Source organism: Aethalodelphis obliquidens, unplaced genomic scaffold (assembly GCF_003676395.1).
Source record: "Aethalodelphis obliquidens isolate GAN/ISIS:26980383/991018 unplaced genomic scaffold, ASM367639v1 scaffold28, whole genome shotgun sequence".
Taxonomy (NCBI): domain Eukaryota; kingdom Metazoa; phylum Chordata; class Mammalia; order Artiodactyla; family Delphinidae; genus Aethalodelphis; species Aethalodelphis obliquidens.
This window is the reverse complement of record NW_020837972.1, coordinates 14,357,075-14,384,662: the sequence shown is the minus strand read 5'-3', so window position 1 is coordinate 14,384,662 and position 27,588 is coordinate 14,357,075. Positions and strand designations below refer to the sequence as shown.

Below are 27,588 nucleotides of genomic sequence, written 5' to 3'. Positions count from 1 at the left end.
TCACAACTTGGGTCTTGCCTGCCGCCAGGAGGGGCAGCTTCTGATGGCCTCCTGGACGTGGGGCGGCTATCTGCCACAGCCTGTCCTTGTCATGGGACATTGAGAGAGATCCCGGAAGATGCAAAACCTCTGTTCAGGACCACGGTCAGCCCACACCCCCAACCCCGGCCCCCCTTTACCCAGGGTCTGTTGAGCTGCCTCAGTTTGAAAGATGTTCTGTTTACTACCTGATCCCAGGATTAAACTCTCATCTTCCTCTCACATTTGAGATGGCCTTACATCAATCCCTAGCCCAGTGTCTGAGACAGAGCAGGAACTTAGCAAAAGGTGTCTACAGTCACCCAACCTTCCAGGTCCCGTCCTGGCTGCGATCGTGTTGTCTTCCCTGCCAGGGATCCCTCCCCCAGCTCTATATCCTTTTTACCTGGTCGTTTCCTAGTCACTTTTCTAGACCAAACACTTCCTAAGGGTGTAAACTCAAAGAACCACAGAGGTATTGCAGGGAAAAGGTAAATGAGTCCAAACACACTCTGTTTAAGGCGGTATCTAGTCTGCAAAACACCATAGACACTCTTACCAATAATTTGGCCTGTGATCCCTTCTCCAACACTTCCCCGCTCCCAGGCCCCAGGGTCTGAGAGCTCTTTAAGCTCTTATTTTTATCTTTGTATAACTATCAATAAAGTGCTGTTCAATGGTACAACCCCAGGGCCACTATTAACACTGTATTCTACAAACTGAGCTTTTGGGGGGTGCCATTCACCCTGAAACATACATTGCAGATGGTAGCCCCTGGAACTGTGCAAAGGGGCAGCCCTGTTCTGAACATACACCACTCCTTTCCCCACCCCCGTCCTTGCATGGGTAGTAGGAGACCTTCAGAGAAAGTTCATTGGATCTAAAGGGTGCTTTTCAGCTAATGTGCATTTGGGGCTGTTTCAGGGCAGGGATGGAGATCCAGGTTCTTGCCTTCACTAGTTGTTTGGATTTGGCTTTATTTAATGGATTCCCGAATAAGCTCTTCTGATTTAAAGGTTGTCTTGCAAAGCAACGTTCTAATTGGTTTCTTTTACTTTGCACACACATTCTGCCAGGAAACTCTTGTTTGGAGCTAATCTGACCCAGAACGACTCCTAAAGCTAAACACACAGTCAGATGTGCTGAAGGGCCAGGACATGCGTTTTCCTTAAATGGTACCCATGGGCCTGACAGAGCAGCGCCAAAACAGTCAGAATTTCCTGACCCTCAAAACTCCGTCTGTCTGCCTCATATGCAACCTAAGGGAACTTGCTGAAACATCATGCTCGGCACTTCTCAGCCTGTTTGATCTGACTGTCCTGCATTTTCTTGAAGTTCAGGGCAGAAAAGTGCTTCTGCAAGCATTCTTGCTTTGTTCTCATTTCCATGGGAAACTTTGGGGAGATAAAGTCCAGGTAAGTGAGTTTGTAAGGGGTCCTTCTAATCCCAAGGGAGATGGCAGTGTTCTGCTGTGATGAGGTTTGACTTTGGGAAAATGTCTCATTCCACATTACTGTCCATCTATTGAAATGATTTATGGGATGCATCTGGGCTGCTCAATAGGAAAAAAAAAATTGTGCTCATCTCTCTGTACGTTTTTCAACAAGAAAAAGCCCAGAAAACCTCTACGGTTATACACTAGGGTGGCTTCCCTCAGATTGATCAGGCAAAAGGCATCTTGGAGCCCCTAAAGGTAACCTCTCACATGCAGGTGGCCCTGATTGTCTGGGGGAAGGTTCCTAATCAAACACTATGGGATTTGAGAGCTATGATGGTGTGGATCAGTGAGACGTCAGGAAGAACGGCTAGTACGGTCTCTAAGAGCTTCGAGGACCTGTTCTCGACAGCGACACGTTGTGGCAGTGAGGGGCAATGCAGGACACGGCACCAATTCTCTCCCTCCATCTCTGGGTGTGGAAGGTAACCAATAAAGCTATTCATTAGACATTTCAAGGGGGAGGTGAAGCTCCTAGAGGGAGATACTTGACTTCCTGTGAAAAATTCATGTGATGGCTCCTATGGCTAGCTGGAAAAATATAAGAAGTGTGACTTAAATTTGTAGCCTCTCTATGCTAAAAAAGAGATGGTCCTTATGATGCAGCTGCTCATATTCTAAATGCTTTCTGTGTACTAATTTAATCTTAAAAACAATGTCTGAAAATTATCTAGCTCTTTGTCTCTCAAGGCAAAGGACAAACTACAGCACCTAAGCTTCTTAGTTGTATGCTCTCCAGAATTTGACTTTCCTTCCAATCAGATAGGAATGAGAAAACTCTGGGTCCCCCCGCAGGTGATAAGAAAATCTCTCCTAAAGAATGGACAGCTCTTCTGCCCGTGGACGCCGCCAAGTAAGCATCGTTGACGTCTCCCCCCGTCTCCACTGCCATCATGTCTAAGTCAGAGTCACCCAAAGAGCCCGAACAGCTGTGGAAGCTCTTCATCGGAGGTTTGAACTTTGAAACAACCGACGACAGTCTGAGGAGCCATTGTGAGCAGTGGGGAGCGCTCACAGACTGTGTGGTGTTGAGGGATCCAAACACCAGGCACTCCAGGGGCTTCGGGGTTGCCACATAAGCCACTGTGGAGGACGTGGATGCGGCCGTGAATGCAAGGCCACACGAGGTGGATGGGAGAGCTGTGGAACCAAAGAGGGCCGTCTCAAGGGAAGATTCTCAAAGACCTGGTGCCCGCTTAACTGTGAAAAAGATTTTTGTTGGTGGCATTAAAGAAGACACTGACAAACATCACCTAAGAGATTATTTTGAACAGTATGGGAAAACTGAAGTGATTGAAATCGTGACTGACCGAGGCAGTGGCAAAAAAGAGAGGCTTTGCTTTCGTAACCTTTGATGACCACGACTCCGTAGACAAGACTGTCATTCAGAAATAGCACACTGTGAATGGCCACAACTGTGAAGTCAGGAAAGCCCTATCTAAGCGAGAGATGGCTAGTGCCTCATCCAGCCAAAGGGGTCGAAGTGGTTCTGGAAGCTTTGGTGGTGGTCGTGGAGGGGGTTTTGGTGGGAGTGACAACTTTGGTCATGGAGGAGACTTCAGCGGCCGAGGTGGCTTTGGTGGCAGCCGCAGTGGCGGTGGCTATGGTGGCAGTGGAAATGGCTATAATGGGTTTGGTAACGATGGAAGCCATTTTGGAGGTGGTGCAAGCTACAATGATTTTGGCAGTTACAACAATCAATCTTCAAATTTTGGACCCATGAAAGGAGGAAACTTTGGAGGCAGAAGTTCTGGCCCCTGTGGTGGCGGAGACCAATACTTTGCCAAACCCCGAAACCAAGGTGACTATGGCGGTTCCAGCAGCAGCAGTAGCTACGGCAGTGGCAGAAGGTTTCAGTTACTGCCAGGAAACAAAGCTTATTTAGCAGGAGAGGAGAGCCAGAGAAGTGACAGGGAAGCTGCAGTTTACAATAGATTTGTGAACGCAGCCAAGCACAGTGGTGGCAGGGCCTGGCTGCTACAAAGAAGACATGTCTTAGACAATACTCATGTGTACGGGCAAAAAAAACTATATTTGTGACTAAGTGTATACGGGTTATTTTAGTTTCTGTTCTGTGGAAAGTGCAAAGCATTCCAACAAAGGGTTTTAATGTGGTTTTTTTTTGCGCCCATGCTGTTGATGGGTAAATGTAATAGTTGATCGTGACGCTGAATAAACGTGTCTTTTTTCAAAAAAAAAAAAGGAATGGACAGAATCCCAGTGGCACGGTCAAGCAGCTGGAACGAGGTACAAACGCCAGCCATCAGGAATACTGTGCTTCTTGTACGTGTGTTTAACACACGCAATCCAAGTGCCAGACATATGCATCTTAACTCATGTACCCGTCACAACGCAGTTTTATTAGTACCCTCATTTTACAGAGGAGGGCAATGAGCTTCAGAGAGATTAGGTAGCTTGCCTATATGCCAACAGTTTGTCAGTGGTGGAGCCGGGATTCAGGCTGGTTCCAAAAGCCATGATATACTACCTGTCAATACAGTAGATCAGGGGAGGGGTAGGTGACTGGAAAACTGGTTTTAAAGATGATTCTTGTTCTTATGCACTTCTGGAGTAGGGCCATGAGGAAATGTATGCCTGCTGAAATATACTTACAAGCATTAATTCTGGAATAACAGAGTTTGAACTGCCTGCTGTCTTATTGTTATTATTGCTTTGTACTCCTGTGGGTCGTGGGCTGGACCAATGACTGAGCGCCACTTTTCTCACAGTGGGCTGCAGGCTGGTTCTTGGCCTGGCATCCTAAGTGTTGCTCCTGGGCACCGTACAGGTTCTCGGAGATGCGCTGGGCGAACCTGTGAGGTTTCTGACTTTGTAATATAATTTTATCTTATTTTACTTTTAAGTGAAATCATAACTGCAAAGCGTCAGTTAATATTACAGAGAAGATCCAGAAGAAGATGAGGTCAAAGGCTATAGTCTGTAGAGAACAAATGGAAGTTTTCCCTTGCATTGACAGAGGTGAATGGATTATAGTCTTTGGCACTGGGCTCATCCGAGTGAAAGCCATCAGAACAATCACTTGTGGAGGGGCTCGCATTAAAGGGTGTACTGAGTAAGACAAAGGTTTTATGTGAAGAATCCTGGGGAAGAGAAATGATCTCGCAGATGCAGATTGGGTCTGCCTATGAGTCAGTTGGACATTGCCAGTAAACTTGGGGGGAGGGTTTGTTTCATGACCATTTTTTGTTTTCATTTTGCTCTCCATAAACTGCTCTTTTGCTTCTGATGACTATGCTAAGGTGAAAAGGGCAAAAAGTCATGTCTGAGGTATTGTCAACCTCTTACACCCTGTTGTATTTTTTTTTTTTTTTTTGCTTTGCTTTCATTTCTTATGGGAAAAGCTCATTTGTTTCAAGCATTTATGAACTAGCTCTTTTCAGCAACTGAAACCCAGTATAAATCTAGAGGACTTCAGCTAAGGGTCAAGAACCTTAAAGCTGCATGCCCTAGGAACTTATCTTATGGAACTAGAGTATTAGAATGATGTAACTCCGAAGATGTCCATCTAAGCACTGTTTATATAACAGGAGAACAAATCAAAAACAACCAAGAAGTCCAATGATAGGAAATTGGTTAGATAAATTATGCTACATTCTTACACTGGAATATTATACAACCATTAAGATGGTTGTATTTGAGTGAATATTTGATATTAAAGACATTGCTATTTGTTTTAGATGTGATAATATTACTGTGGTTATGGTTTTAAAAAGAGTCCTTCTCTTCTTCTCTAGCCTTCTCTAGTCCTTCTCCTAGATAGTTGTTTGAATATTTACGGATAAAATGATAAACGCTTCAAAATAATAGGGGAGGATGATGTGTAAATGAAACAAGATTGACTATAAGTTGATAATCATTGATCTGAGCAATGGGTACACAGAAGTTCACTGTATTGTTCTGTTCAAATACAGATACTTGAATATTTTCATACTAAAACGTTTAAAAAATGAAATTGTGGATGTGCATTTATTGACATGGAAGATGTTCATAATCTATTGCTAAATTAAAAAATCAGGTTACCAAATGGAATATGCAAAATGGTTCTATTTTTTTTTTTGGTAAAAAAATACACACGTATATATAAAAATACTGATCAAAGTTGACATACCAAAATATGAACAGGGATGATTCCTAGGTGATGAAATTGAGTGTGGTTCTATTACTTATTAATATCTACGTCTCCATATTTTCCAGTTTTTCTAAACCATCTTCTTTGTGTATTTTTAGAAGTTCTTTAAAATATAGGGCTCGGGAAACTGTTTGGCAGCATTGACTACAGCTGAGCCTACACAGCTCTGAGAGCCAACATTTCCACGTTTAGGTATGTTCCCAACAGAAATGCACACACACGTTCAGCCAACAACATGCCTAAGAATGTTCATAGCAGCTCTCTTCCTAATAGCCCTAAAGCGGAAACCACCCAAATGCCCATCGATTCCAGAACGAGTATGTTACGCTACCTTCACACAATGGAAACTGCCCAGAAATTGAAGGATTACAAACCCCAACTCTGCGAGGCAGTGTGGATAAATCTCAGAAATACAATGTCCAATGGAAAACAAACAAACAAACAAACAGATAAGATGAGAGTGCCAACCGTACAATTTCACTTACGCAACGTTCAAAACAGGAGATACTAAATGTAAGTCCTAGAAATGTGATTCTAGAAGTCCTAGAAGTCCTAGAAGTGTGAGTCCTAGAAGTCCTAGAAGAGTGATTTTCTTTGGGGTGAGACAGTGACTGGAAGGGCCGCAAGGAGGTTTCTGAGGGGCCTGGTAATGTTCCTTTTCTTGATGGGGTGTGGCTTCCAGGGGTGTGTTCATCTTGTGAAAATTTATTGAGCTGTAGGCTTAATGATTTGTGCACTTTCCTGTATTATGTTATATTTCAATAAAAAGTTCAAAAAAAATTACAGGGCTTAATGCAGGCAGCATTTGCGCTAAGTGGTGGGTTAGTGCTTTATTGTACAGTCTGTGGTGACATCCATTAGAATAATGGCTTGTTGAACAATCCCAATAGGAAGAGATTTCAAATTAATATGAAAATCCAGCACTAACAGCTGCATTCGCACAGCCTCCACTTACAAACTATCCATCCTCACTCCCCGCTCCTACCTGCTATCAGATTTGCTCCAATGGTCCCTTAAACATGGACCTTTGAGATTCAGAATCTGGGATCGGGTGTGACATGCTGGATCTCGTGCTGAGCTCTGCCTGTAGCCCCATGACTGGGGACAGGGAGAAATCCATGGGATCATAATCATACTGCACAATAGCTACAGGCACTTGGGGAACATGAAGGATGTAACACACGCAGCTACCATTTATCAAGTATTTACCATGTGTCAGGCACTGTTCTAAGTGCTTTATTAACTCATTTAATCCTCACAAGATCCCTGAGAGAGGAAGAAAGTATTTTTGCAGTCTCTACTCTGGGGAATCAGAGAAATTAGGAAGGCTGATCTCCACTATGTGGCTTGTAAGCCACAGAGCTGGGATTTGAACCCCAGCAGTCTGGCTCAAAGCCTGCACGGACTCACATGACGGGTCTGTGCTTACTGCTCTGAGCTAGGTTTCCTCGTGGCTCAGCCTGGGCACCTGATCTTTTCAGGATGCATCCCGCCACCTTCCATTCCCCCTGTCCCCTCAGACTGATGCCTAAAAAGAAAGCCAAAGGGATTCTGAAATATGCATTCATTCATTCAACAAAAGTATTTATAAACACCAAGTACATTCCAGACACTGTGCTGGACACTGACAATATATTTGGAGAAAGAGATATGGCCCCGGTTGTTAGGGAGCCTTTAATCTCGTGGTGGAAATGGGCATTATTCAAATAACTAAACAAAATTGCAAAATTATACACATTAAGCAAGAAGTACAACATGGAACAAAGGCCCTAGAGTAGATGTGAGTTCCAGCTCTGCTATTAACACATCCTGTGATCTTGGACAAGGCAATTCCTCTCTCTGGGCTATGGTTTCCTCACCTGGGACATGGGGGCCTTAGACTAGATGATCAATTCCCAAACTGACTGTGGTAGTCAACGCTACCACATCTGTGGGATGTTAATTTAGGATGGCTGCGCATGAGGACAAAACGTTCCATTGTCAGTTCAGCTGTGTTTTCATAACCTCTCTCTTCTTGTTATTCAAGCTTTTATTTCCGGACACATATTCCAGGGGATGCTGGGGTAGGCCACCCAGAATCCCCCTTCTAGACAGAGGCCCCCATTTCTCCAGGTGCTGGTGTCTGCTGAGGGCTCATAGCTGAGTGCTTTCCCGGGATCTGTCATCAAATAAAAGGAGCTGCTTCAATAAAGGGTATGCCCCTCCTTAGAGGAAACCTGCATTCAGCGACTGGTTCCTCCAAGAACAAAGGTTTGGTCCTCTCGCCTCTAAAGCTGGGATATCTCAGAATGGCCATCCCAGCTCCAGAGCTCCCTGCGGGATCATCTGAAGTTTGCACTGGGATTGCTTCTTAGCTCAACTTCTCCCTCTGCCCATCCTGCTGCCCTTACTTGCTTACAGGTGTTGCTCCTAAGAGCACTTCCCAATGAACAACTTGCACGAAAATCTCCATCTCAGAGTCTGTCCCAGGGAAACTGACCTACAGCAGTTAGGTGCAAGAGTGATCTTCAGAAGTAGATTCCAAAATGGGGTTTTGGATCAGTCTCCCAAGGCAATAGAAACAAAAGCAAAACTAAACAAATGGGACCTAATCAAACCTGTAAGCTTCTGCACAGCAAAGAAAACCATCAACAAAACAAATGGACAACTTGCAGAACGGGAGAAAAGATTTGCAAACAACACCACTGACAAGGGGTTAATATCCAAAATATACAAACAGCTCATACAACTCAGTATCAAAAAAGCAAATAACCCAATCAGAAATGGGCAGAAGACCTAAATAGACATTTCTCCAAAGAATACATCCGGATGGTCAACAGGCACATAAAATATTCAACATCACTAATAATTATAAAAATGCAAATGAAAACCAGAATGAGGTATCACCTCACACTGGTCAGAATGGCCATCATCAAAAAGTCTACAAATAATAAATGGTGGAGAGGGTGTGGAGAAAAGGAAACACTCCTGCACTGTTGGTGGCAATGTAAATTGGTGCAGCCACTATAAAAAACAGTACGGAGGTTCCTTAAAAAACTAAAAACAGATCTACCATATGACCCAGCAATTCCACTACTGGGTATGTATCTGCAAAAAATGAAAACTCTAATTTGAAAAGACACATTCACCCCAATGTTCACAACAACACTAGTTACAACAGCCAAGACACAGAAGCAACCCAAGTGCTCATTAATGGATTGGCTTAAAAAATGTGGTACATATATACAATGGAATATTACTCAGCCATAAAAAAAGAATGGAATATTACCATTTGCAGCAACATGGATGGGCCTAGAGAATATTATGCTTAGTGAAATAAGTCAGACAGAGAAAGAAAATAATATATGATATCACATATGTGGAATCTAACAAATACTACAAATGAATCTATATACAAAACAGAAACAGACTCACAGACACAGAAAACAAACTTAGGGTTACCAAAGGGGAATGGGAGGGGAGGGAGGGACAAATTAGGCACATGGGATTAACAGATACACACTACTATACATAAAGCAGATAAACAACAAGGATTTACTGTATAGCACAGGGAATTTTAACCAACATCTTGTAAGAGCCTATAATGGAATATAATCTGCAAAAATAAGATGGAATTTTGGAGCTGGATTCACCACCATCCACCTGGCAATGAGGACCTGATCCAGCGGCGTGCTGAGCCCAGCCACACCAGCTTGTGAGCGTGGACTGTGGACATCTCTTCCCAGCCGCACATTCAGTGTCATCACATTAGTAGCTTGCGGCTGGCTATGGTGGGAGTATTTACACCACAAAAATGAGTAAGTACAACATATCAAGATTTTTTCCCCCACTGAAGAGTGGGGTGCTAAACACGGGCCAGCAAGCCACCCATCCCGTCTCCGGCAGTAGGTGCAGTAGTGAGTGGCCCTGGTAGGTTGCGGAAAGTGCAGCTGTCAGCACTCTCAGCGGGGAAGACGGGACCAGACACCCGCGGGAGGCGCTGCACGGGCTGGTGCAACATCTCAAGCTGTTGAGAGGTCTGGAGGAGGTGACGGTAACAAAGACTGTGGAGCTAGATGGCTGTTGTGCGGGGTCTACTGGTGCACCGGAGAAGGTAATAAAAGAGTGAGCGTGGGTGATCACCGATGCAAGGTGAAGCGTGAAAGCTAGAGAGCCTCTTGGCACATTTAACATTCCCTGTGATCCCAGTTATAACCCATCATAAGATGGAAGTGGTACACCTGGAATCAGGCACGAGCAGGGTCAGAGGGCACAATTAAGGTGCGTGAGCGGTGGTGCGGACTCCTGTGTCACCCAACAGCTACGCTGCACCATCCTGTGCCTCCACTGCCTGACAGCACCCCCCAATAGACCACGGCACACAAGTCTCCATCTGAGACTGCTTCCCTAGTGACCCATCCTGCGACACATATTAAACATCAGTGGATTTTATATCCAGACTTTTATCTAGTTGTTTTCCCTCATTCACGGTGTCTAATCTGCCATGTAGCCAGAAATGGAAGTCCATGGTTTAAAAATTAGCCATTGCTGAGCTATGTGCGTTTAAGTAGACTCCTTTACTACAGAACTTTGAAATTCTACTGTGAATTGGGAATCTCGGAGGTGGGGATATAGCTCACAGCATTTTCCAAACATACGGGACCACAGAACACTCTTCTTCGTAGTGCATCTTGTAGGATGGGTGCTCAGCTCAACATGCAAGGGGAAACTTTGGAGAAGGTGACCTGTTCTCTTCAAGAGCTAAAATCCAGGGTGTCTCCTAAAACCATTAGCTCCGTCTGCTCGTGGTTTGGGGGGACTGAGGTCAGCATTACTGCAGTGATACTGAAAATGATGGAAGAGTAACAGTTGTCACTCATTGTCAGTATTTTATCTCCTGGCATTTCCTCTCTGAATGTAGCTGATATAGACTCTCCCTCCGGTAAAAAAAAAAAAAAGGGATGCAAATGAAACAAACTCTGACCTGCATAATATCCCCTCCGTTCCCTCCCAGCTCTGGGGAAGCCAAATATAGTGTGAGGTCTTTGTTTTAGATAACAGACCATCTCTTTTTCTTCCTCTGTCTCTTAAACACACACATACACACACACACACACACACACACACACACACGAGCGCGCTTGCGTGCACGCGCACACATTTAATCAATAAGGTAAATTCACCTTAGGACCTATTTACCTAAAAGTTTTGTAGGGTAGTGCAGAACTGAGTTAAATCATTTTTTTTGCCCACAGGAGAGAAGCATATATTGTCTGTACTATGCAGGCTTCCCCTGAAATGGTAAGGAGCATGTTTTTGCATGGTCCAAGACCACTGATGTCTAGGGAACAGAAGATGCCAGCCTGAGGTCTTCTAGCTTGTCACACTTGGGTGGGACTCTGAGTTCCTTGGTCTTGCCTCTGTTTTCAGGTCATTGGAGGAGCAAAGGGAAGGAAGTGAAGCAGAACAGGAGATTTTATGCACATTGTCTCATTTCGTCCTCACCAAAAAAATCCTTGAAAGAAGGCATTGATTCCGTTCTACAGAAGAGAAGTAGGTTTAGAGAAGTAAAATGACCAGGCTGAGGTCACTCAGCTGATGAGTGACAGGACGGGGTTTCTTTGCTTCCAAAGCTCATGCCCTTCATTGCTGCCCTTGAATATCTGCAGACAGTCTCAGGACAACCAGCTTAAAGACAACAACAACTACCTCTTTGTTTATTTTTTTAACAACTACCTTTTATCGATCTACTCCTACATTCTTCACCCATATCTGCCCCCGCAAATCCCAACAACTATGTGAAGCAGACTTCTTATCCCTGCAACGCATCCCACAGATAAAGAAACCAAGCTCTACAGAAGTGAACTGATTCGTTCATGCCCACCCAGGTAATAACTGGTCAAGTCAATATTTGAACCCACAGCTGACTCCAAAGCCAGTGCACTTTCAACTATACTGTGTGAACCCTCCAAGCCTGGCTATAAGCCTGAGAACACTGCCTGTCACCTGGGAAAGGATTTCAGAAAACAGAGTTTTGGGCAAACCTTCATGTAACAAAAGGTTCAAGGGTTCAAGATATTTTGATGCTTAAATTTGAAAACATGGTCTTCCAGTTGAGTTCCTTTTTAATGTGGGATCCTCTGAGGCGGCCATAGCCATAACGAGAGAAATTAAGCAAAGATCTCCACCCTCGGTGGAGAGTGGTACGAGAAAAGCAGAGAAGAAAACTTGCCCTAGAACTACAGTTAATTAGAGGTGTCAAAGACACACGAAGATACCAGTCACAAAGAAAAAGTAGGTACAGCCTCTGGGTCACGTTCAAGATGATAAAAATGCAATTAACTCGAGCCAGGTTCCTCCAGCCCACAGCAGTGACCTACCCTTCGGGTGTGAGGCTGTGTTGATCATTTCTGGGCTAAGGACATGGGGCCAAGCCCTTTCCTTCATGGAACATGCTGGGAACTCATTAATGTCCACCCGCTGGCTGCAGGGCATGGGGATGATGTAATGTGGGGGAACTAAGGTCTTCTTTGAATGATTCATAGGGTACCATTCAGAAGGCTTAACTGTGCCTGCATTCCAAAGTATTGACCAGCATATAAATCCATGATGTTAAACAATTCTGCAGCTTTGAGGCAAGTCTCAAGTCCGGGGAGGGGGCAGTGGGAAGAATCAGTCTTAAACTTTGAAATGAAGAAGTTCTGGGCTATAGGCTACGGATGTGGAGGTCCTGGATGTAGAGTGATGAGATGCAGAAGCCATTGAGAACCGTCAGTAAATGTCAGAGGTCAACAACAATTTTTCAACTGTTTAAATTCGCTGATTGAGATCAGCCTCATTTATGAAGGGATCTGAGTGAGGTTTGTTCTCCTGCTGGTCTCTTACACTCCCTCCCTCATTTTGGATTAATAACGTGCCATATTATAGATGCCAAAGTCTCCTTTTGAGTCTTGTAATTTATAGATGGCAAATAAATTACATCCTGTTCAACAACTCTAATCAATGGTAGCTGCCTGGAGTGCTGGATTGAGAGGACTTTTGAGACCAAGTCTGGGCTCAAATGGAAAGAGTGCTGTGATCCATCAGTAATGTCTGCCTTGGGCACAGGAGAAAGGAATGGGGGTACATGTGCCACCCATCTAGATTTAACTTTTAATTAAATTATCCGTTTCATCTCTTTTTGTTTCAAGAAGAGAAGTTTACTCCACCTACCAGCTTAGACACAAACCATAACCCAGAGGGAATGTCCCTTATTAAACACCATTAACTCATAAAGCAGCCCAGCAACGGAGTGGGATGATAAAAGTGTCCCATTTCCTCTGGATTCCTCTGTCTTTACAGATTAAGAAGTCATTTTAGTCATCGGGGTCCTTGATTGCCAAGCTATTCCACTCAAGAGGGGTTTATTGTAAGGGTACATATAGGGGTGATAAAGGGTTTGAAAACTCTTGTGGGAATCCAAGATGAGGAACTCAAAGAAGAATTGGAGATTTTCTCCGAAAAGAGCTTCAGGGACCTCAGTAGCAGGATCTGAAAGTCTTCAGGTTGAGTCTTGACATGACGTCGGGCTTCCTTAGGCTGCTGTCTTCTCCTCTAACTTCCCACTCAGCTCCTTTATCTTCCCTCTCTTTGCCCCTCACGCCCTGGTTCCCTACAGCTCTCCACGCCTCTCTGGTCCCCCTTCCTCAGAGTCTTGTAGCTTCTCCCCTCACTGCTACCTGCTTGATTCTTGACGTGCCTTCCACTTTACATTCCCAAGAGGGAGACTCTGATTTGTACAAATTAACTTTTGGGAAACTAGCTCATGTCTCAAAGGCTAGCTCAGAATTGGCCATCTGACTGTGGTCGACTGAAAAAAATGACCCCAAATCTCCACCCTTTTGCAAGGAGACTTTGCAGATCTTCCCATCAAGAAGTGGAGTCTATTCCCCCACCTTTTTTTAAAAAAAAATAAATTTATTTATTTATTTATTTTGGGCTGCTTGGGGTCTTTGTTGCTGCGCACAGTCTTTCTCTTTGTGGCAAGCGGGGGCTACTCTTCATTGCAGTGTGCAGGCTTCTCATTGCAGTGGCTTCTCTTGTTGTGGAGCACGGGCTCTAGGCACACGGGCTTCAGTAGTTGTGGCTCATGGGCTCTAGAACGCAGGCTCAGTAGTTGTGGCCCATGGGCTTAGTTGCTCCGCCCATGGGATCTTCCTGGACCAGGGCTCAAACCCATGCCCCCTGCACTGGCAGGCGGATTCTTAACCACTGTGCCACCAGGGAAGCCCCTCCCCCACCTGTAATCTGGGCTGGATGTGTGACTTGCTGTGGTCACAAGAATACGGTGGAAGTGATGTTTTGCCAGTTCTTAGCATAAATCTTCAGGGGCTTCACACACTCCCATTCTCTCTCAGAATCCTGCTATGGTGAGAACAGGCCTAACTGACCTGCTTGAGAATGAGACACCATGTTGTTAGGGCCAAGGCCATCCTAGACCCCCCTATGGCTGGTTACCTTCCAAACCATAGGAGACAGCCCAGCCAAGATCAGCAAAGTCACCTCCCTAACCCTCAGATGAGGACAGACACTCAAGGGAGACCAGCTGAGATCAGAGAACCTCCCAACTGAATTATAGACTCATAAGCACTAATATATGTGACTGCTTTAAGTCACTGACATTTTGAGGTGACTTATTATGTGGTGATAGCTAACGGATACAATGACTGCAAGTAAATCTCTGAACTTCGCTGAGTCTCAGTTTTCTCATCTGAGAAATGGAACAAAAGGAACTTTCCTGCCTGTCTCAGGGAAGATTTTTAAGATACGATGCAAATATAAACTTTAGCAAATATTTATTGAGTGGCTTCTCTATGCTAAGAACTGAGCTAGACCCTGGGGATTCCCAGGACAGACTGACCCTGTTGCAGGACAACATTAACACCTTCTCCTCCCAGCCACAGGCCATTCCCCAATAAGGCAGAGTGGACACTCCAGCTTGAAGGCAGTGGAAGAGGGAGACCAGCCTGATGGAGACAGCAACGGCCCAGCCATCTAATCAACTGGTTTATCCCACAGATTTATATGTAAGCCATCTCCCTCACTCACTTTCTCTAAGTTAATGTACAGGGCTTCCCCTTTATTTTTAACTTCTAAGTTCCAGGGATGGCCAACAGAATTAATTCATTCCATCACTAAATACTTGGGGACCATGACAGTGGACATGGTATTTTCTAGGTTAGGAGACATCTTACATCCCAGTGAGGATATAGGGCGGAAGAGATAAAAACATGTTGATCCCGCCTTCTCCCTTGTCTCCCACATCTGATCTCATCCTGTGCCTCCAAACAGATGCCGAATCCACCCACTTCTCTCCAATTCACTGCTATTTGCCTGATCCAAGCCATCGACATCTCTTACCACAGCCTTTCTACTGGTCCCTATGTAGCCGATGGAATGTTCTTTTAAAGATCAGATCATATCCTTCTCTTGTTCAGAACCCTCCAACGGGTTCTCATTGCACTTAGACTAAAACCCAAACTTTTCGTCACGGCCTGTGAGGCCTGAGGCCCTGTGGGCTCCAGCCTGTGCCCATCTCCCTTACTCTGGTCCAGCCACGCTGGCCTTCTTTCTGCTTCTCCAGAGTTTCTGGTTTGTCCCAGCTTTGGCACTCGTCCATCTGTTGTCCTCTGAAATACTCTGTTTAGCCATCACTGTTCAGGCGTCTGCCCATGTCCCCCTTTACAAAACCGCTCCCTCTGACCACTCTGTTTTGTTTTTGTTTTTGTTTTTGTTTTTGGGGTACCCGGGCCTCTCACTGTTGTGGCCTCTCCCGTTGCGGAGCACAGGCTCAGGACGCGCAGGCTCAGCGGCCATGGCTCACGGGCCCAGCCGCTCCACAGCATGTGTGATCTTCCCGGACCGGGGCACGAACCTGTGTCCCCTGCATCGGAAGGCGGACTCTCAACCACTGCGCCACCAGGGAAGCCCCAATGTACATATCTTAACTAAAAAATACTTTACTGCTAAAGAAGGCTAACCATCCTCTGAGCCTTCAGTGGGTCCTAATCTTTTGCAAGAGTCACATCAAAGATCACTGATCACAGATCACCATCCACATATAGGAAAAATGGGGGGCTTCCCTGGTGGCGCAGTGGCTGAGAGTCCGCCTGCCGATGCAGGGGACACAGGTTCGTGCCCCGGTCCAGGAAGATCCCACATACCACGGAGCGGCTGGGCCCGTGAGCCATGGCCGCTGAGCCTGCGCGTCCAGAGCCTGTGCTCCGCGGTGGGAGGGGCCGCAACGGTGAGAGGCCCATGTATCGCCAAAAAAAAAAAAAAAAAAAAAGTGGGGGGGGAGTCTGAAATATTGCAAGAATTACCAAAACGTGACGCAGAGATACAAAGCGAGCAAACGCTGTTGGGAAAATGGTGCCGACAGACTTGCCACACACTTTCAATTTGTAAAAGACGCAGTATCTGTGAAGCGCAGTAAAACGAGCTATGCCTGTACATCGCCTTGCTTTATATTCTTCATAGGATATAGCCAACGTCCCCTGCCCCAATCCTGTTTACTTGCGAACTTGTCTTTGCCCCATTTTAATGCACATCACTGTCTCTTATTCACTGAGGACAGGAATTTTGTCTACTTCGTGCACTGCCGTGTCTCCAATATATACAATGATGCCTGGTGTATACCTGGTGATTCCTGGTAGTCAATAAATATTTGTTGAAGAAAGTGAATGAGCGCAGAAAAACTAAGGAGGGACCAAGAAGAAGTGTCTAACTTCATACAAAAGAAAAAGCTTCTTCCTTTGCCAAAATTCCACCTTTGTCATTTCTCACTGCCCTGCTTCAGCAGTCTACCAAATGCAGCTGGAAAGCAAAGTCTCAGACCTTGGAAACAGGTGCATGGTCTGTACCCTGCTGGGATCTGCTGGGAGAGGGGGCTAATTTATCACTGCTTATTTGCAGTTGCCAGTACATAACTAAACTTTGCCACGGGTATATCATAGCTTCAGGTTCAACATTTCAGTTGTTTTCATTGCAGAGATGTCTATTTTCCTTAAAAAAACAAAAAACAAACAAAAAAACCCACGTGCAATAAAAAGTACCGGCAGCTTTGGAGGAAAACATGTCATTGATTTCAAGAGTCAACCAAGAACTGGGCACACACAGAAGCCCCAGTTGTCAACTCCTGCTCGGAGAAATTTGGGAAATGAGTGCACAGTGTGCTGCTTAGTGCCACCGAACATCTGGCGGAAGAGGCGAGGAGGAAAGCTGTTAGATTTTTTTTTTTTTTTTTTTTTTTTGCGGTACGCGGGCCTCTCACTGTTGCGGCCTCTCCCATTGCGGAGCACAGGCTCCGCACGCACAGGCTCAGCAGCCATGGCTCACGGGCCCAGCCGCTCCGCGGCATGTGGGATCTTCTCAGACTGGGGCACGAACCCGTGTCCCCTGCATCGGCAGGTGGACTCTCAACCACTGCACCACCAGGGAAGCCCATGATTTTTATTCTTTTTAGCATCATGTTAAATTGGCCATGAAACCAGGGATGGTGCAATTGAATTATAAGGGGGCTGAAGTATTAAATAAAAATCTAGGAGATAGTCAAGGTGTTTGGCTCATTCTAACACCTCCTTTTGGTGTTTTGGGCTAGATTCCAACAGGAGGTAAAGCAGATTTTAAAAACAGTAAGTGGAAAAGACAATATCTTCTTTGTTAACAATTCACCTCATTTAATACTGGGTGATGGGGCAAGGGGTGTGCATCTCTTGGAGGGGTGATTTCCCCTGGAAAACAGGTGTTCCTTCTGAAGGGGAATCTCTGGTTCCTTAAATGTCAGTGGGATCCAGGCGTGTGGCCAAATAGAAAGTTTCACTGTCGTTTCTTGCTTTCTTTCTTGTGGCTTTTCTGTCTGGCCCTTTCCACGTTGTCCTTCACGTCCAGCACTTGGACAAGCCGAGCCTGTCTGATGAGGATGTTAAACTCTAGCCATGGTAAATGTGTCTGGCACAAAGGACAGACTCAGCGTGCCAACTCGAGGATGGCAGAAAAGCCACTGTCTTTATCACCTTTTCATCACCCCTCTACTGAACCCCTCTAGATTAGTGGAAATTTCTACCTTGGTCATTTTGGGGCATGTCCCCAGAGTGCTGGTGAATGTTTAACAACCACCTCTCTGGAGGGACAAGTAAGCCCTGATTTGTACCTTTTGCTGATTTCTGCACCTAAGTATTCCCACTGTAGCTGATTTTGACCTACCAATATGATGTCAGTGAATGTGGAGCTGGAAGGAGATTTGCAGTAGCCCCCATCATACAGTATTTCCACCACACAGATACTATAACCAGAAATAACCTCAACTGCATAGCTAGCAGTAAAATGCATGAAATCATTAAGAAATGATGAGTTGCCAACATCATTAATCATTAGAGAAATGCAAATCAAAACTACAATGAGATATCATCTCACACCAGTCAGAACGGCCATCATCAAAAAATCTAGAAACAATAAATGCTGGAGAGGGTGTGGAGAAAAGGGAACCCTCCTGCACTGCTGGTGGGAATGTGATTTGGTACAGCCACTATGGAGAACAGTATGGAGGTTCCTTCAAAAACTACAAAGAGAACTACCATATGACCCAGCAATCCCACTACTGGGCATATACCCTGAGAAAACCATAATTCAAAAAGAGTCATGTACCAAAATGTTCATTGCAGTTCTATTTACAATAGCCCGGAGATGGAAACAACCTAAGTGTCTGTCATCAGATGAATGGATAAATAAGATGTGGCACATATATACAGTGGAATATTACTCAGCCATAAAAAGAAACGAAATTGAGCTATTTGTAATGAGCTGGATAGACCTAGAGTCTGTCATACAGAGTGAAGTAAGTCAGAAAGAGAAAGACAAATACCGTATGCTAACACATATATATGGAATTTAAGAAAAAAAAATGTCATGAAGAACCTAGGGGTAAGACGGGAATAAAGACACAGACCTACTAGAAAATGGACTTGAAGATATGGGGAGGGGGAAGGGTAAGATGTGACAAAGCGAGAGAGAGGCATGGACATGTATACACTACCAAACGTAAGGTAGATAGCTAGTGGGAAGCAGCCGCATAGCACAGGGAGATCAGCTCGGTGCTTTGTGACCAGACCAACTGGAGGGGTGGGATAGGGAGGGTGGGAGGGAGGGAGACGCAAGAGGGAAGAGATATGGGAACATATGTATATGTATAACTGATTCACTTTGTTATGAAGCAGAAACTAACACACCATTGTAAAGCAATTATACTCCAATAAAGATGTTAAAAAAAAAAAAAAAAAGAAGAAGGTTGGACTAAATGACCCCTAATTCCATTCCAACACAAAGGCTCTACAATTCTAAGACTTGTCGAAAGAAACCCAGCTATTTAGAGGCAAAGCCTGGACCAGAACCCATGTCTGTCCACTGCCAATCTAGAACTTACTGGAGAATGAATCCCAGTTTCTCTTTGCTGATGAGTCCACCATCAATTTGGATTTTTCAGCTCAAATCTTAAACATCTTTTAAGTATATAAACATCTTCATAATTTTCATGGGGAGAGGAGAATACAGGTGGAGAGCTGAAGAAGGAATAAAGTAAGAAGACACTTGGAACTCCCTTTACGCAACTGATATTTTCATTAGAAGCTAGAGTGTTGGGGAACCCAAACACTTCCACCCGCCACCTTCCCAGGCCCTAAACTCCATGAGAACAGAAGCTCCTTTGTTCGGGACCTCACCCTACATATCTCTTCATCTGACTGTTGATTCATATCCTTCAACATCCTTTGTAATAAACTGGTAATCTAGTGATTATACAGGTTTCCTGAGTTCTGTGAGCCACTCTAGCAAATTAAACCCACAGAAGGGGTTGTGGGAACCTCTGATTTATAGCCAGTGGGTCAGAAGCATGAGTAACAACCTAGGCCTGAAATTGTCATCTGAAGTGGAGGGGAGTCTTGTGGGACTGTGCCCTTAACCTTTGGAATCTGATACCACCTCTGGGGTAGACAGCATCAGAATTGAGTTGAATGATAGGACACTCAGCTGGTGTCAGAGAATAGACTGATGTGGGAGAAACTGGAATTGGTGACCAGCATCCCTAACCATCCCACCAATAATGATAAACAAAAATGACTCCAGACATTGCCAAATGTCTCCTCATGGGAAGGGGGGAAGGGAAGAGAATCACCCGCAATTGAGAACCACATGTCTATAGGGATGTAGCAGGTTACTAAGGAAGTAAAGGAAGAGACTAACCTGAGTCTGTGTGGACCAGGGAATCTCTTCAGACCTAACAATCAGTGCTGCAGATTGAACAGAGCTGCGAGCTAGTGGCAGGAGCAGGAGGGTGGCTGGAGGGCTGTGAGCCTCCTGACAGAAATGCCATGAAATGCCAAAGTCAGTGCTATAGGAACAAAGGAGGCTTAAACTGTGGCAAAGTAAGACTCAAGGGGAAAGTGAGAAGTATTTAAGTAATACCCTGAATTTGTTAATGTTTCCCAGAGTACTTTTATCCATCTTACTGGGTCCTTACAAGGTCCATGCAAGGAGGAAAAGGGCAAATATTGCTCTCCTTGTAAGAAGAAGAAGAAAAAAAAAGAAATGGTGAGTTGCGAGTATTTATCACCTTTGTTTTAATATAATGTATTTAACTGTAAGTTTATATAAGTTAATTTTTAACAATAGCTGCGTTTAATAATTGGCTGTCAAATTTCCTGGAAATTTAGCGAATCAGTTCTGGTTACAAGCTGGCTCACCACTGCTTGTTGCCCTCCCTGGACTGGGTTGAGTCTTGGTATCTGGAACCTACATAGATCAAGGCATGTGTTGGTACTTGCAGTTATCAGCTCTCAGTCTACAGTAATAAATTATCATGGAAACGCTCATTTCCTAGGCTCTAGAGATTCTGCTATGTATTGAAGCCTGATTAGAATCATCGACCTCCAGGCTGGCAACACTCAGCTGGTAAGAACTGACATGGTCATAATGGCTGTGTACGGCCAGTGTCTGTTCTGATTGGTGCCCATGACATACAGATGGAACCTCACCTCTGATGCAACTTCCCTGCTGTACCATTTCTTCTGAAGCCTGGAACATTCCCTCTGAAACCTGGAATGTCCTTCAGGCATGACTGCGCAGCAGAGTACAAATCCCCGCTGGGAGGCGCACCCTCAGCTGTGCAACCCTCTTTCTTTGCTGCCTGCCCAGATGTTGCCCCACTCAGGTAACTCTGGCCTCCTGACACTACCTCTCCCCAGTCCCTGGGGCTCCCAAGTTCCCAAGGCATCAGCCTCAAAAGCCCTCTAACCTGGGTTCAAACACTGTAGAGGCCAATGTGTCCACAACTAACAGAGGGGTCCCTGTGGGGATCATCTGTTGATTTTCAGGGACAAGTTCACATGCCACCTCTGAGCTCTGCTCTGAGCCCCATCATCCCCCCTTGGGCTGGGGACATTCTCTGCAGGATTATTCCAATGTTGACTATTATGTTAGTCTGATGGCGGCTGTCATGACAGAATGGGTGGTCTAAACAACAGACATTTATTTTCTCCTAGTTCTGGAGGCAAGAAGCCCAAGATCAAGGTGTCTCTTCTTGGCTTGCAGATGGCATCTTCTAGCTGTGTCCTTACCTGGCCCTTTCTCTGTGTGTGCACATTCCTGGCATCCTTTCCTCTTCTTATGAGAACACCAGTCCTATTGGATTAGGTCCCACCTTTCGGACCCCACTTAACCTTAATTACCTCTTCAGTGGCCCTCTCTGCAAATACAATCACGTTGAGGGTTGGGGCTTTGACATACGGATTTGGGGGGGACACAATTCAATCTGTAACAACTACTGAGCACTTGAAATGTGGTTGGTCTAAACTGTAACAACTACTGAGCACTTGAAATGTGGTTGGTCTAAACTGTAACAACTACTGAGCACTTGAAATGTGGTTGGTCTAAACTGTAACAACTACTGAGCACTTGAAATGTGGTTGGTCTAAACTGATATATGTTCTAAGTGCGACATACACTGTGGATTTTCACCATTCACCATTTTTCATCACATGTTCAAAACAGACTATCAAGTATCTCAATACCTTTTTATACTGATTCCATGTCAAAGGACAATACTTCAGATCTATTTGGCTAAATAAAATATATTATTAGAATTACTTTCACTTGTTTGTTTTTTTCCCACTTTTTTTTTTTAGTGTGGCTACTGAAAGAATTTAAATTACATGAACAGCTCACATTATGTTTCTGCTGGACACTAGGTGTCCAGAGCCCCTCTCAGAGCCGGTGCAGCCACCCTTCCTGTGGTCGGTGGGGAAATATTCTTCTCTGGGGTCCTATCCTGATGCCCCCCTTAGCCTCCTTCATCCCTTTCCTTCTCCCCCGTTTCAAAAGCCCACACCTTTCTGCCTCTTCTTGGGCTGTCATCCGTTCCGTCAAAGCTGTGTGGGGAGGAGATGCAGGTGCGCAGTGAAGGAAGAGCTTCCAGACCATGGAGGTGAGGAAGGAAGCATCTTGCTGTGATTCTTACCAGGGTCTGGCTCGTGAGATAAGCAGACCCTCCGTGCTGCCTGTATCACCCCTGCTTAGCGTGTCTCTTACGTGTTCTGTGTTAAAAGAATCTCCATCTCTTACTCCGCCTTCAGTTGCTCGGCCAAAAGCCCCATTTATAACCCCACCTTGAGGAGAGAGAAATCCCACCTCACGCCAAGAGATGAAAAAAATATGGTCCTAGACCTCAGTTTGCTCACGCTATCACTCTATGGAGGAAGGAACTGATGGGGTGGAAAAAGATATGAATGGCATTGTCTTCAAGGCTATGGCACTTCTGTGCATTATTTCACCCAGTCCTTCTAACAACCTCATACTATATTCACTTTACAGTTAAGGAAACAGAGACTCAGGGAGGTTAAGTAACTCTTCCAGTGTCGCCAGCTGGCAGGTCGCAGGACCAGTATTTGAGACCAAGTCGATCTGACTCTCGGCTACCACACTGTGGACGTGCAGTAAAAAGAGAAGAGTCTTCTGGAGCATAAGGGAACTCTCTTGAGCTGGATTCAGTCCAAGAAAGGAAAGCAGAGGGAATTCTAGGCATGGGACTGCCCTGAGCAAGAATGGGTAGGTCGGTCTGGAGCAGGTACTCCCTGAAGGGTCCAACCAAGAAATGGGTCCCATCCCCAGCCCTTACAGGGCTACCCTCCTGCAAATCTCCTGCTTAATGTTCAGCGTTGAGGGGCACTGAGACTCGGCAGACACTCACAGGCATCACCCCATAGCCTGCTTGTCCCTGTCGGGCTGTCTGTGGGTCATTCGGTGCAGGGCTCACTCACCGGCTTCGTGTAAGGTCTTTCTTGAGGTTTATTATATCCTTCTGCATATACTTGATGCTCCTCATTGGTTTGTCTGGGACCTGAGGGAAGTCAAGAAGTGAAAGAAGTGTTAGTACAACTGTTCCAAGCGGAGCCAGGCCGCAGGAGGCTCATGCATTCATGTGAGATGTCTGATCAGCTTGGAGGGGTCCTTAGGCAGCACAGCGTCCTTTTTTCCACCAAGAGAGAGGCCTTGTGGCACACTGGCGACAGCAAGGGCTTTGGAGACGGACGAACCTGAACTCTGATCCTCATTCTGTCTGGTGACCGCCTGCGTGACCTTGGACAAATTACTCAACATCTCTGGGCCCTAATTTCTTTAGCAGAAGAACAGGGGAATAATTCCTACTTTGTTGTGATGATTAAATTAATCGCTAAATTCCTGACTCATGGCAAGCATCTGAAAAATGGAAGCTTCTATCATGAGCATTAGACTCAAAGTAAAGCAAAAAATTAAATGTTGATAATCATTGTTGTAAAGTGGCACAGGTAGCTGATTTAGAGAGCTTGAATTCCGTCAATATAAAGATGCAATGTACTTTTCCCCCGCCCTCACTGCTCCCCTAGCAGGATTTTAGGAGTGAATTATCCAGGTAATTGTTCATGGGTTCTTCTTTCCCTCTTCTCTATTCATTTGCCTTTCTTAGCCATCAGGGAAACCTCACAAGACTTAAATTTATTACTCAGAGGTGGCTATCAGGTCAATATAAAGAAGAGAGTTAAATTAACTACACTGGAATATAAAAGTCACTTTTCTCAGCTACCAATTTGGTGAACAATAGCAAGACTATTATCTGGATTATCGTGTCGTGAAATTAATTCCTGCAATATTGGTTTTTTTTTTTAAATGAAAGGAAATGACAAGAAATTATGGGAAAATGGATGCTCTCAAATGAAACTGTGGGAGAACACATTGTAATGACTTTTCTGAAGGGCACTTCCTCAATGCATACTAACTGTTGCAAAAGCAGGCTTGCCCTTGGTCTAATGATGCTTCTTCTGTCAAGCATCCTATGGGAACGTCGCCGCACAGGCACAGAGGTTCATATCAACAAAACTGCTAAGATGCTGCTTGTGACAGCAAACTCTTGGAAATCACAAGTTCACAAGAGAAGACAGGTTCAATAATCACGGTGCCTCTAAACGACAGAATGCGATGCAGCAATTAAATGCAACGACAATATAATGATCTAAGCCTAGAGGTGCTGGAGGAGTTCTCTGAGGGAGAAGACATGTCACAAAGTAATAGGTATTGCATGATTCTTTGGTTTTGAAAAATGATCTCTTTGAATATATACATATCAAAAGATATGATAAGCTCCCCCCCCCACCATGCAGTGATTCTCTACGGGGGTGGGATTATAGCAGATTTTATTACTTTTTCTTAGCTTACGTGACTTTCCCATTGCTCTGCAGTAAATATGAATCAGTTATGTAATAAACAAAAAGAAAAGATTTTTAAAAAATAAGTGGCAAGTGAAATTCGACCATGGCCGATCGGTGGCACTGTACTGAGCGTGTGTTCTCACGGCACAGTGAGGACAGTTCAGCTACTCACTAACAGAAATCATAGGAATACGGACGTGTGGGAGGAGGTGTGGTGTTTTCTCAGCAGCCATCATCACCCACTTTCTCTGAAAATGAAATGGGGCTGTGGTGCCTTTTGAGTGGACTGTGGAAGGCAGGGGATGTAGCTGGATCAAAGCTGAGTGATGTCTGGATGGATCTGGAGATTGTCATACTGAGTGTGGTAAGTCAGACAGAGAAAGACAATTATCATAGCTATCGCTTATATGTGGAATCTAAGAAAAATGGTACGAATGAACTTATTTACAAAACAGAAATAGAGCCACGGATGTAGAACACAAACTTATGGTTACCGGGGGGAAGGTGGGGGTGGGAGAAGGGATAAACTGGGAGCTTGGGACTGACATATACACACTACTATATATAAAATAGATAAACAATAAGAGCCTACTGTGTAGCACAGGGAACTCTACTCAGTACTCTGTAATGGCTTATATTGGAAGAAAATCTAAAAAAGAGTGGATATACGTGTATGCATAACTGATTCACTTTGCTATAAGGCAGAAGCTAACACAACATGGTAAATCAACTCTACTCCCATAAAATTTTTTTTAAAAATTGAATGATGTCTGTAGTGGGGTGGTGAGGATAGAGAGTGGGGTCTGGGGTGCAGGGAAGGGACTGTTACTAGCCTGCCTGATTCTCAGCCACTTTTCTCCTGGGTCACCCAGTATGTATCCTGTACCAAGCAGCTCGGGTTAGAGGTGGAGAATCTACGGCAAGATCCCAGAGTATCCCATCTTGTTCACTAAATAAAGCATACGGAATACCAGAAAAGCACCTGGGATAGCCTTGAATGAGCTCAGCTAGACATGAAACAATAAAATCATTTATAAACTTTATCTCTTTAGCTGTCACTAGGAATGACTTGTAGGTAATATTATCAAGCTTATCCCAATACACCAGGGTGTTTCAACCCCCTGGCTGAAAATTGATGGCAAATCTATCAGTTTTCATCCTGAGGGATGGTGAAGTGGGTGGAGGGACAGTCCTCCAAGGAGGCATATAAGGATCTCTGGGAGTACTTTTTAAAACTTCTGCATAATGGACACTGGCTTTTCTCACGCTCCCAGTATCCCTTCTCCCTCCCTCTTGATACTGGTTGGTTCCCTGGTTAGACTTCCTACCCCTCAGAAAATACTTATGGTATCAGCAACAGGGTGGTCCTAAATGGCTGAAGCCAAACAGCAGAGCCCACCTCTCATCACAGTGACTGGCTGAGGGATGGTCATGTGACACAATTTGGGCTAATGAGATACAAGCAGACTTTTGCCAGGGGCTTCTAAAAAGCACGATTCCTAGATCTAAGGAACCATAGGCAAAGAAGTTCTCTTTCCTCATAGACTATGAACAGAGAAGCAGACACCTGTGAGGGTTGCTGGCAGCCATTTTGTGCCTAAGAGGGAGCCACCCTCCAGCTGAAGAAGATAAGGGGGAAGGCGGAGAGGACAGTCAGAGAAAAACTCGTCCCGCGGTACCTTGTTGAACTGAACAAGTTTCAGTAGAACCTGGACTTTTCACGAACATTTCCTTTATTATTTCAATCAGTTTGAATTGGCTTTCCTTTTCCTTACAACCACAAGATTTCTCTCTGAAACAGCTTCCTCCCTTGAGTGTGTCAAGGCAGCAACAGTTCTCTTCCCCCTCTTGGGGATTAAGATCAGATGACCCCTATGCTGGTGCATTTTGCAGTGAAAGCGATGAGATGGGCCATGTTGAGATTAAACATTTGAAATCAAGGTTGTCTCTTTTTAATGCCTCTTTTTTTTTTTTTTGAGCAGCCAATTAATTCCTTCTTTGAGAACCAAAGCAACTTTCTTCAGAGATGTTGTGATGAAAACACTTACGAACAAAGACAAAATAAACATACTCAAATTTCCTTGCTATAATTTGAAAATCCATGACTGAAATGCTGCTTGATGTCAGTTGTGTACCCATCACTCTCCCAAATGTCTCAGGTTTCACCCCCTTCATGAAGCAACTATGATACTGTCTAAATTTCAAGCATTTCCCCTGAAATCTCACCTAATGATAGTTGCCCGTGCACCAGGGATTCACACTATCGTAAAAGAGTGAGTTTGTATAGACTGGGATTGGTGCTGAACAACTTATAGCAGCAAAGCCAAATTGTGTCCTCAACTTGACATAAGACTTTAGCAGGAGAAGATCCACTCCACAAGTGCTGAAATTATGGCAGCATTTCAATGAATTCTCAGGAAACCATTTTCATTGTGACCATTGTTTAATGACAATTGAAATAAGCCACTGGTAAAAACTGGCATTGAATGAGGGAGCGCCCGTTGTCAGGATATTTACGAACACACTTTGATCTGAGCACAATGAAAAGTTTACGGAGCATCCAAGAATCACTATCTCTACAACCTTTCTGAAGGAAAGTTTCACCCTATGTATGACAAGGCTTAAAAATACATATTCTTTTCCTCTAGCAAATCTGCTTCTATCCAAGGAGATTATGCAGCAAGGATGAAAAGATTTATCCACAAGGATATCTACCACAGCAGTGTGAGTAACAGTGAAAAACATCTAAATGTCCAGCAACAGGCTTTGGGGCAATAAATTGTGGTCTATCCAGACAATGGTACATGATGATTTGAATTTGGTGCTACTCTTTAATGTCGCTGCAGATGTACACTCACTGATTTGGAAAGGAGTATAATTTCAAGGGAAAATGCATGTCACAAATATAAAGAACTTAGATCATAGAAAATTTTAAGATATATATTCATAAAAATTTATAGACATTCCTAAAAAATGTATATAAACTGATATAAATTATGTTTTAAAATATTGACATATGGCAAGGTATATATGTAATAATATAACAAGTTGGAAGTAAATATAACAAATTGTTATCTCAGGTTTGAATTGTAGGTAAATAATAATTTTTTATTTTGGTTATTTTTTTTCTGATTTTAAAATAATTTACTTATACCGTCTAATAATAAGAATAGTGA

At 44.4% G+C, this 27,588-nt stretch overlaps 1 protein-coding gene and 1 pseudogene across 4 annotated transcripts in view; one reads left to right on the top strand and one right to left on the bottom strand.

Moving 5' to 3' along the window:
* The window catches only part of CCDC60 (coiled-coil domain containing 60), a 234,963-nt gene that overhangs the window by 67,421 nt on the left and 139,954 nt on the right, over positions 1-27,588 (bottom strand). For all 4 annotated transcript variants that reach the window (XM_027124730.1, XM_027124731.1, XM_027124732.1 and 1 more), the window contains one exon: positions 22,988-23,067. In XM_027124730.1, the coding sequence (XP_026980531.1) occupies positions 22,988-23,052 (65 nt within the window). In that variant the 5' untranslated portion in view covers positions 23,053-23,067. The remainder of the gene's footprint in view (positions 1-22,987; positions 23,068-27,588) is intronic.
* Positions 1,740-4,332, top strand: LOC113630064 (heterogeneous nuclear ribonucleoprotein A1-like; annotated as a pseudogene).